An 11,512-nucleotide genomic window follows, 5' to 3' on the forward strand; every position below is an offset into this window, starting at 1 on the left:
TTTGTAGAAATGCGACCAAGTCTTCATATTTGCGCCCTCTCTTCCTTATTTCAAATGCAATATCCTTTAAAACCTTATCTCTTTGCCCTTGATTTTCAGGGTAACTCCATTAGCCGCTTTAAGAATTTTATCTCTGACGTTCCCTTCTGGAGAATCTCACCATCACTTCTCCTGGCAGGTTATTGTAAATTCTGTATACAATCTGTAGACCATATCAATATCATTTTGCAAAGTATCCGCTTTAATGTCTGACATTTGCTCCAATGCTCCACACATTGTCTGTGTGAGATTCTCCCCTTTTTTCTCAGAAATTCCCTGAAACCTTAGGACATAGCTTGCCTTTTCCATTTGTAATTGTAGCAGTTGGGACTTGTCTGTTTGTCGCTTCTTCTCCATTGTCTGCATTTGTTTTTGCAGCTTTTTGCTGTTGGTGTCCACTTCTTTAAGTTGCTGGTCCGTTTGGTCTATTTTTTTGACAGTCTTGTTAATTTGAGCTTGCTGCATATTCAGCTTTTGGTTTATCTCCGTCACTTGTTCCAGCAGAGGGTGTAGTGCTTCATTTAATATCCTTTCAAGGTCTGAGTTTGTGTCCTGTCTGGGCACAACACTAGCTAGGCTGGCACTTCCGGTAGCCTTAGCTTTCACTATCTTCTCCTTCTCCTCTTTCCTTGTAGGAGACGCCATTTTTGAGGAATTGTTTACTTTTCGTCAAAAATTATCAGAGTCACTAAAGTTCTCAGTTATGCTTGTTAAGCAAAGTCTTTTATTTCAGTCTTTTTTGCTTTGAAAGCCTGCCCCCCCGCTTTAACGATAGAATTCGCTTTAAGTCTGTCTTATCGGAGGAGAGTCCCCTCCCCTCTCTGCTTCCCGCGGGGCGGCTTTAGCTCTTTTTGGTGTTCTCGCTTCAACTTATCTCACAGTTCAATGATTAGATGATTTCCATTTCGCTTATGTTGCCAAATCGCTAGATCACTCGGCGCTTGATCTGGTGTGCGCTTCTAGTTTGATCTGGAAACTCTGCGGCAGGACCGTCAGGGCATGGATGGCCCCCCCTTCACCGGCAGGATTGCCAGCAGAGAAGCCGTCTAGTGCCCCATGGCTTGGAACCCATCAGCAAGGGTTCCGTTGGGGATGTGGACAATCGCACCCCCACCCAGTCACGGGTTCTGGCAATCGTCTCCTGGAGGTCCAGGAGAGCGACTGCCATAGCGAACGCCAAAACCAGAAGCCTTGCCTTCTGCATTCTCATCAATCCCATGCAGTTTTATATTGTATTGATGCCACTGATTTTCTAATGCTATAATTTTTTCATGAAAAACAGCCTCTCAGTGCAAAGTTTTTGCCTCTTCTTGCAAGGTAAGTCCTAGTTCAATTGCAGTCTCTGCTGTATTTGCAGTTTCTTTCAGGTTGTCAGTTAATTCATTATATTGGACTTGAATCGGGTGAAGCATTTGTGTAATTTTATCTGAGAAGAACTGATGCAGATCCTCTTTTAAGTCCATGAGATCTCTTTTGCATAATGGTGCTTGCTCTTCTTCCGTGGATTGCAGAGTGTCCGCCATTTTAGGACTTGCTTTTTCCTATGAGCCTGAATGTGCCGGCTTTCATAGTTGCAGTGTTTCTCGTAAAAGGTTTATTTTTGTTGCCAGCAGATTGTCCCATCACATGGATTCAAATGTTAATCGAAGTTGTCCTTTTAAAAGAGGTTAGGAGGAGGTGAAGGCTGGAGCTCTAATTTCACACATCTGCCATTCCCCAGAGTTGCTCCACCCCCTCCCCCACAGCCATGGATTTTGATAAGATTTTTTGTAAAGAGAGAAGATTCACAATTGTGACTTAAATTTAATTACCAAAAAACACCAGTACCAAGTAAACCGATCAACATGTTCCATGCTAGAACTGACTACAGATAGGTTTTGTTCTCCCATTCCTGAATTCCTCACTGTCTGATAGGAATGCTCTAGTCCAAACTTAGCTCTTCCAGGGCTCTATGTAAGTCAGGTAAAGGCTCCAAAAAGCATCAGGAAAGGAGGAACATAATACATTCCTGCCAAACCTCAAATTCTCTAGTGTGTGTGGACTCTGGTGAGCTCCTCCACTTCATAACAAGGCGATGGGAGTGGAGCCAGAGCTTCCTGTCCCTTGGCCATCGTTAACCATTGACTCTGGGATCCTCTCCTGATGATTTCTCATTCACAGACTCAGCTATGCACAGAGCGACTCCCAAGCCAGTCAGCAGCATTCCCAGGGCAGCACCTAGTGAAACAAGCAGGAAATAAGCCCAAATTATGAAGGTGCTCATTGCTTATCTTGTACTGAAGTGGCTAGCCCTCATGGCAAGTGTGAGACTCTTAAAACCAGGCTGCCCACAGGCAAGGTCAAGCTGTTTGCCGGGTATGAAGAAAAACAAGACTTTTGTCTAATTCGTTTTTTTAAAAGACACTTCTCCTTGGTAAGTCTACATATTTTCCTGCTGCATAAACCAGGGGTGGCCAAACTGTGGCTCGGGAGCCACATGCAGCTCTTTCACACATATTGTGCGACTCCCACTAGTGGCTGGGGAAGCAAAGGGGAGGCATGCCTCCCCAGTTGGTCTTCCCTTCCCCAGCCAGTGCAGAGACAGAAAGCAACTTGAACTTTAGATGCATTCTCAAAGCCCCCCCCCCCCCGCCAGCCGGCTTGGAGAAGGCATTTGTTTCTTTAAATCCGTTCTCCAAGCAAAGCTAGCAGGCGTGGGGGTGAAGGGGGGCTTGGAGGACACATTTAACGTTAAAGTTGCTTTCTTTCCACCTCTCCCTCCCTCCCTCCCCCATCTATTTGCTTTCTTTCCACCTTTCTCCCCTCCCTCCCCATCTAAAGCAATTTAATATGAATAAAAGCAAGTTTGCATATTTTTCAATAAAAGCATGTATATAATATTTGTTCATGTCTTGCGGCTCTCAAACATCTGACGTTTATTCTATGTGGCTCTTACGCTAAGCAAGTTTGGCCACGCCTGGCATAAACACTGAGAGCAGCTGAGGCAGGAACATATAGCAGCTATGTAGGGCTTTAAAAGACAAAAACACCACCTTGAATTGGGCTCGGAAACAGTGTAATTGCTGTAGTATTGAGATCACCTGCTCCTGTTAGCTGGCCCCAACCAGTAGCCACAGCATTCTGCACTCATTGCAGCTTCCGATCATTCTTTAAGGGTAGCTCCAAGTAGAGTGCATTGCAATCTTCCAGTTTAGATGTAACTAAGGCTTGGATCCCCGTGGCTAGGTCTGCCTGAACCAGGAATGGGTGCAGCTGAAGCTGGGTAAAAGCACTCCAAGCCACCGCAACCACCTGGTTTTCTAAGGTGACTGATGTGTCAAGCAGCAAACTTGGCTTTTCAGGGGGAGTACAACCCCATACAAGACAGGAGAGATTTCAAGTTCCTTGTCTGCTTTTCTACTAACCCAGAGAACCTCTGTGTTGTCAGGCTTAAGCTACAGAATCATGGAGGGGGGAGAATTTCCAAGATCGTCTCCCACACGACTTTACAGGCTTCCTCCTTGTAGTTCTACTCATAGCAAAATGGAAAAAATAACATATCCTTTAACATATCCTGTCTGTGAAACTATGAAGTAGCAAAATGTAAAGAGGGATGCTGTGTGTGCATCTGGAGAGAGACCTACGTGAACTGCCAGTGTCTTCTCCAAGCATCTTCCCAGTTGCCACCGTGAACACCAGAGCCAAAGAATTGCAAAGAGGCACAGCCAAGGTCAGGTCTGAAATGGATCCAATTTTTTGTTAAGTCAACAAAAGAGAAGGTAAAGCTTCTTGCAGTTATAGGGAGAATCCATCAGAAACAGAGTAGCACCACATTGCAGTGGGAATTCTGCCAGTCTGGCTCAGGCAAGTAAGTAAGGCAAGCCATGTGCTGTTGAGGGGTGGATATGAACAGCAGCTCAGCCATAATAATCATTGAGACTCTGGGGGGTGGGGTGTACTAAACTCACCCACTGATTTGTTCCCGTTTGGGCCATGCAGTTGTGTCTTAACAAAAATGTAAAATCAAAGTTGGACTAGATGACCCTGGAGTTCCATTCCAACTCTATAATTCTACCCAAGAAGAACATTCCCAAGAATCCAGACTACAGGCACTGGAGTTTCTGGGTGGGCCACAAGATGTTTAAAGGATGGAACAGTTCTTCCTTCCTCCACAAATCCCACTTACATCCTTTAAAAGTGGTAAAGAAGGACTAACCTGTGGAAGCCAAAGTAAGATAGTAGACGAGTGAGCCGCACTGGTTCAGCATAAATGGTACTGCATACTGCAAGAAAAAGTACAGGACAGTACTGTCAGACCTCCCAATTCCCTGGACTACAGCAGATTTGGGATACTGTGTAATGAGACAGCCAGGCTGGACTTGGTTTAAACAGTAAAGGGTTAAGTAGACCCATTCTTTGAGGCTGTGCATCTCTGATCTTTAGCTGGCATCCACATAACACTCTTATACTACTTGTTTGTTTTTTCATCAAGTTGTAGTCAACTTATGGCGACCACATATAAGGTTTTCAAGGCAACAGACATTCAGAGGTAGTTTGCCATTGCCTGCCTCTGCGTAGCAACCCTAGACTTCCTTGGGTCTCCCATCCAAGTACTACTTAAAAATGTGTATTTAATACTGATCCAAAGCCTTTTTCATTTCCAGCTATTCTCATTTTTCTTACTATTAGGAACACGGCTGCCATTGTTCTCGTCTATGAAAGACACCACCATGAGTTTGAAAACAAAATTTGGGGGAAGCAAGGGGCTAAAGTAATGTGTTTTCATTTGGGGAAACTCCAGTCTGGTTGGAGCCCCCAATCTGTAGTTTCTCAACATAGGGGTTAATCTTGTTTTTATGAAAGGAAACATTACATAGGAATTTTTAAAAACAGATTTCCCAATATCAAACCCATAACAGTGAAAATTCTATAGGAGTTAGGAAATAATTAGACTTGCAGCCAGAATCCTTTCCATGCATAATTGCAAGGAAGTTCCATTGAATTCAGTGGGACTGTCATGACCCCAGGGGGTCGCCACTTTCTGCTGCCACCACCCTGGACTTAGGTCCCTTGAGAAGGACCAGGGTAACCCCCCAAGCCCCTTCCAAAATGCCCCCTTTAAACCGAGAAACGTAAGCATGATGACCAAGGCAGAGAAACAATTAACAAAAGGGTTTATTATTACAGCACTGGGCAGGGGAAAAACAAGACAAGGCAAGGTGCTTTAAAATACATAACAGTGTTTAAAAGGCAAAATAAACAGAATCTAATGCAGCTACCATTTACTCCTAACTGGTTACTACTTCCAGACCCACAGCCTTCTTATACTCGACCTCCTGCTGGGATTTTTCTCTCACCAGACCAGCCTGTCCCCTCTGTGAGACCAGACTGCAGATGAGACGAAAGAACACAGTCCCCTTCAGTGTAGCTCTGAGTGAGGAAAGAACACCATTTCCCCACAATTAACAGCTTGTCAGAATCTCCTCACAGAATCTCTGAACTCTGACTGGCTATAACCCTCTCTAAGCATTATGGGGATTGTAGGCTGTCTGCTCTCTACTCCCATGCTGGTCTCTCCTGGGACCAGGCCGCACTAGGCCTTGCTCCCAGTCCTGCACAGATCATGACAGGGACTTACTTCAAAAGTGAGCACATACACAGGATTGCAGCCTTAGGCAACTTTCAAAGGACTGATTGGGAAGCATATCATACCTTGTAATTGAGAAAAAGGAATTTCATTTCTGCCAGCAGTTGCAGTGCCCTGTTTTCCTTCTTTACTTGTTCCAGCCCCTCAGTGCCTGTTTTCAGAAATGGGTTGGTTCCTCCCCAAAGAGCTGCCACCAAGACCAAAGCTGCAATTTCACCTGCAATGCAACCCTCAAATTAGTCAAGGTACTCTTCTGAAAAAAAAATATTCAAAATACATTGGAGACTGTGAAAGTGGGTGGTTGAAATCTGTTAAACGTTTGCAACACAACCCAGGCAAGAATTCTAATGTTATACTGCTATCCTGTGCACACTTGCATGGAAGTAACCAACCCTGAACACAGCAGAGCCTACTGTCAGTCATAGTCCCTTAGGCTAGCCTACCTCAAAGGGTTACTATGAGCAGTGACAAGAAAGTCTAGGAAAAACAAGAACACAACCAGCACATTTCAGACATGAACAGAGCCTTCAAACGATCGAACGCCTCCTGGCATTCGACCGACCACGTCAGCTTGTCACTCGGCCAAATACTCTCAGGTCCCTTTCCTTTAGTTTTTAACAAATCGTTGAGCGGTAAGCTCACCTGAGCGAAATTTGTGAGAAAAATCCTGTAAAAATTGGTGAATCCGAGAAACGCTTGAAGCTGCCTCCGGGTGCGAGGCGGCTCCCACCCCAGTACATCCCACACCTTGATAGGGTCCATCTCCAACCCCTTAGGTGAGATGTGATAGCCGAGGAAATCTATCTCGGTACAATAGAACTCGCACTTTGAGAGTTCGGCAAACAGTTTGTGCTTGTACAATGTGCGCAATACTTCACGCATCAATTTCATGTGGGATGATTTGTCGGGGGAGTACAGTAAGATATCATCTAGTTAAACAATAACTACTTTGAAAGGGTGCTTGTGCAACATTTCATTGATAAGGTTCATGAAGTCCCCAGGAGCCCCTTGCAAAACAAAGGTATTACCTGGTACTTGAACTGCCCCAGTGGAGTGTTAAACACAGTCTTATACTCGTCCCCCTCCTTAATCCTCACCCTGAAATACCCATCCCAGAGATCAAGCTTGAAAAAGACTTTCCCCTTGGCCGCCTCAGCCAATAGGTCCTCCTGCTGGGATCTTTCTCTCACCAGACCAGCCTGTCCCCTCTGTGAGACCAGACTGCAGATGAGACGAAAGAACACAGTCCCCTTCAGTGTAGCACAGTCCCCTAAACCCAAAGAGGGGGTAAGCGTTCATAGTGGAGACCGTATTCAAGCCTCTATAGTCGGTGCAGAGTCTCAACCCCCCATCCTTTTTCTTCCTGAAAAGTACGGGGCCGCAAACAGGGATGATGTAGGGTGAATGAAGCCCTGAGCCAAATTCTTGTCAATAAACTTTCGCAACTCCTCTTTCTCACTGAGGCTCATCGCATACAGTTTCCCTTTAGGCAACTTGTGGCCAGGGATCTGTTCTATAGCACAATCCATGTGGCGGTGGGGTGGCAATTCACCAGCTTCTTCCTCCTCAAAAACCCTAGCCAAGTCCCGATACTCTGGGGGAATGGTATTGAACTCCTCCCTGGCTAGGTATGCTCGTACCGGTTCATCTAGAGGAGGGCCCCCCCCCACCCTGCAGACCACTTGTGAGAGGTAAATTGGACCTTGCCCTCGTCCCACAGGATGTACGGGTTGTGGTCGTGTAGCCTGCCTGGGTGATGACAAACGGTCGGTGTTCCCAATGGCCTCCCGCCCCAACCTGTAAAGGCACAGTCTCGTACTTGCAAGGTTCTTTCATAGCAGACCCATCCATCTGGGTAAACACAATGGGATCCTGGAGTTTCCCTTGGCTCCCAGCCCCATAACCAGGGAATGGTTGATTAGGTCCCGTCCACACACAGAGTCTATCGAGCCCCATACCTGGACATGAGTCCTGAGTTCAGGATTCATTATAGTCACAGTCACAAAGAAGAGGGAGGGATAATTGCTCACTGTCTTAGGTGCCTCAGGAGTAGGGATCTGCTGCTCTGCACCACTAACTGCAGGTCCTGCCCTTTTCTCACTGGCTCGTCTTCTTCATCGCTACTTGTGAGTAGCTCCTCCGCAGGAACTTCAGCTTGCAGCGCCCGTTGGAATTTCAGCCGGTCCACATGCATCCGTGCTGGAATGTCCACCCGTTTCTTCTCTGGATCCTTCCTGGGTACCGTCGGGGCTCCCCCTCCCGGGCAGGCAGCAGCAAAGTGACCCGCTTTGCCAGATCTCAGGCACAAACCTTGCTTCATGCACTGGTCCCGCAAGCCCTCTTTGGGTTTAGGGGTCTTGGGTTTGACCGGTGGTGGTCCGACCTTTTCCAGGTTGGCTACGTTGTCTATGCGGATGGTCCTCAGGCGGCTCTCCATGTCAGCCGCTTCCTGCATCCAGGCATGGAGGGACACTGGTTGCACACTACGCAGGACTGTCTCGCGAATCTCAGGGTGCAGACCTAGCTGGTACTGCTCAGCCATCACGCCATCCGGCCAGCCCTGGATCTTTGCAGCTTGCTTACTGAACGCCTCAGTGTATTCATACACCATCTTCTTACCTTGCTTAAAGGTGCACAAGTAGGCACGTGCGTGTTCACTAGCATTCAGGTCCTCATACTGCACATGGAGAGCCCACATGAATTCGTCCACTCGCTCGAGTTCGGGGCCCTCCGAATTATGAAGGCTCACGTACCAGTCCACTGCCTCCACGTAGATGCGAGGCAATGTAGTCCATGCGCCTCTCTTCGATGGGAAACAGATGGCCCCAGTTAGTGATAAACTTCTCCGCTCGTACCACAAAGAACGCCAACTTCTTGCGTGTCCTATCGAATGTGGCATCCAATAGCTCAGTCGGCTTATGTACCTCTGGCCCATCTCAGGGTCGAGGCTCTGGCGCTTGGTCTGTGGGGGGAAGGAGGGCTGGCAGAGCCGGTTGCTGCCCCGGAATCCCCGGTACTACTGGCGCTCCTGGGGCGGGTTGCGCCGGTTGCTGCCATTGCTGGAGACGGATTTCATGCTGCACCACCTCGGCTACAATCTGTGGGATGCTCAGAAGTGATTCTTCCACTCGTTTCATCATGTCTCCATAGGACCTTTCCAGTAATTCCAAACGGAGGCCCACGAAATCCTCGTCTTCGCCCGGCCCGCAATACACTGACTCTCCCCCCTCTCGGGGCTGCGGGCCTCGAGACTGGTCATAGCAGCTCCCTGAGTGTGGCCCCGGAGTAAGCATCCACGTCTCCTGGGTGTCTGTTTTGAACTTGCCTCATCACAGGCCACGGAGGATCATAGTCACACGCGGCCTCGTTCCCCCCCACTGGCCCCAGTGGGAAGACATCCGACTCATCACCCAGGTCCTGGGGTAGGGTGCTCGGCACCATCGGGGGGGGGGGGGCGGTGGTCATTGGCACAGTCCCCTCGGTTGTCACTGGGACCGTTTCTTCCTCGCCGTCACTCATCTCAGTTAAGAGAGATACGGTTCGAGGGGTAGATGATTCCTGACAATCTGTCAGGTTATATAGTCAGATCACACCACACAGTGCTTCATAAGAAGTATTGTTTATTGGTAGTTCTTAACTATGACACTTGAAAGTTTTTTGTCAGGAATGGCCCAAAGCAGCAGGACACCCAAAATTATAGTAGTTTCAAAGCACCCCCCATTACAAGCAGAAGTCAATAAGCATTGTGCATGGTCCCGCGCGCGGGGGAGAAAAGTAAGCGGGAGAAAAGTGAGCCGTTTGTTCCCAGCAGGTCAGGAGCAGCTGGAATTCCAAGTTCGGAAAAGCATATACAGATAACAACCCAGGAGACATCATTAGTGTACCAGGGAGGAGGATCACTCCCCACACATTCCAAAGACATGGTGTTAATTGACACCTAGAAAACTAAAGTTCCAGAGAGTTCACAGCGGGGCAGGAGGGAGGGATGTGTGCCTGCACAGAAGACCACTCGATGAACAACGGTTACACGTAAGTGCAACCTTGTTTTCGTCGTCGTGGCTTCTGTGCAGTCCCACATGGGAGATTAGCAAGATCAGAGTGAAGGAGGTGGGAGTGAAGCTCTCAGAAGGAGACCACAAGGACCGCTTTATCAACAGTTGTTTAGCGGCACAAATTGACCTTCACCCAGAACTCTCCTATACCAGAGCCATAAGCTCTGTGCAAGTGTCCCCACCAAAATACATGTGGGAATGTGATAAAGGAAAAAAGAGAGCACTCCTTTGAAAAGAGCCATCATACACAGAGTGGTAATGAAAGGCTGTGCACTCAAACACAGTGTGATAGCGTCAACCGACCCACAAGGATGGATTGTGTGAGGATGCTGACCATGCATTATGTGAGGAGTGAGAGACCACCCTTGGTAGGGGATTCCAGCAGGACATCACCTTTTGAAATTTCATGCATGGAGAGGGTATAAGTTAGAACCCTATAATAAACGAAGCACCATGTAAGTGCCAAAAATAAAACAAGGGGTTATACCCGTCTTTTGTAGTATGCTTAGTAATCCAACAAGGAAAAGATCAGAGAGGGTCTTTCTTTCTTTTAAATCAGTTGCCAAAAACATTCAACAGCATAAGAAGCAGGGTCCAAACCTTGCTGCAGTTTCTATAGAGACTCTCCTCTCCACTTAGAGGTGCAAGGTACAAGAGTGATGTTTGCCACTCAGAAAAGTGGGAGGCTACTGCTACAATGCAGGAAAAGAGAAGATCAATGCATTAATTCATCAGCAGGAGTGAGAATAAGCAAAACTGCATGATGGCAATGGAGGCAGTGAAAAGTGGTGTGATGTGGCTAAAGAAAGGATGGACAGAATGCACAAGGAAGAAAACGTGTAGTCTGCAGAGCAATTTGTGCAGCAATATAGGCAGAGAAAAAAGGCATAACAGGTTGTCTTTGTCAGGGATTAGAAGTGCATTCCTCAACGATAAGGTTATTGTCGGGAATAAAGCATAAAAGCCAGGATCTGGGCTGTCATTGTGGGGCTATGCCAAGTAGCCCAGACCTCCAATCAGAATACCAGGGAACTGGTGTCTGCTAGTCAGTTATAACATGATTACAGTGCCTCCTTTAACTCTATGGAGCATTTGCACTAAAACCAGAGTATGCCCATCATGTCACATATAGATATGTAAAAATGCTAGGAAACGCAGCAGTGAAAGCTGAAAGATCTGACAATCTTAGTAAAACGGGGGGGGGGGAGGATTCAGGCAGGTTGGTTCGAAAAAGATCAATAAGATCTGTCAAAGTGGCAGGGAAAATTTAATATAAAAGCTGTACATAGGCCTCACTAATCTCTGCACACATTGAGAGGCAGCTAAGTATAAACCCTGTGAAAGGGAACACTGGAAGTCTACCATTGGAAACTTCCCTCTTCAACAAGAGGGGTACTGCCTGCAGGAACAGTAGAGTGGTCAAGACACAGAACTGCCAAGCAAAAGACATGTATTATGAGTCCCTGAATTTGGGCCTATCATAGGTGTCTCTTCAGGTGCTGCACTGAAGACATAAGAATAATTTGAAATCACATCATTTCCCCTGTCCCGGGGTGTGTGTGTAACAGAGCACCTCAAATCTGCCTTATAGTGGATCGGACCCTGGGTTCATCAAGGTCAGTACTGTCCACTCAGACTGGCAGCAGCTCTCTAAGGTGTCAGGCAGAGAAAGGCCCTTCACATCACCTACCGCCAGACCATTAACCGGAGGGCCTAGGACCCTCAGCATGCCAAGCAGACACTCTTCCACTGAGCTACAGATCTTCCCCATTTATCACTAAATGGAATGATATAA

The 11,512-nt window shown here is 47.2% G+C and overlaps 1 protein-coding gene across 2 annotated transcripts in view; it reads right to left on the minus strand.

Moving 5' to 3' along the window:
- Positions 1 to 2,074: 2,074 nt before the first annotated feature.
- TMEM234 (transmembrane protein 234) overlaps positions 2,075 to 11,512 on the minus strand; it is a 13,496-nt gene continuing 4,058 nt past the window's right edge. The window contains exons 2-5 of one of the 2 annotated variants that reach the window (XM_015408079.1): positions 5,731 to 5,882; positions 4,235 to 4,301; positions 3,663 to 3,755; positions 2,075 to 2,256 (exon numbers count right to left, since the gene is read on the minus strand). In XM_015408079.1, coding sequence (XP_015263565.1) covers positions 2,153 to 2,256; positions 3,663 to 3,755; positions 4,235 to 4,301; positions 5,731 to 5,882 — 416 coding nt within the window. In that variant the 3' untranslated portion in view covers positions 2,075 to 2,152. Of the gene's footprint in view, positions 2,257 to 3,658; positions 3,756 to 4,234; positions 4,302 to 5,730; positions 5,883 to 11,512 lie in introns of both variants that reach the window. The other variant, XM_015408080.1, reaches the window with a different exon arrangement.

This window comes from Gekko japonicus, unplaced genomic scaffold, assembly GCF_001447785.1.
Source record: "Gekko japonicus isolate JY-2015 unplaced genomic scaffold, Gekko_japonicus_V1.1 scaffold36, whole genome shotgun sequence".
Classification (NCBI taxonomy): Eukaryota; Metazoa; Chordata; class Lepidosauria; order Squamata; family Gekkonidae; genus Gekko; species Gekko japonicus.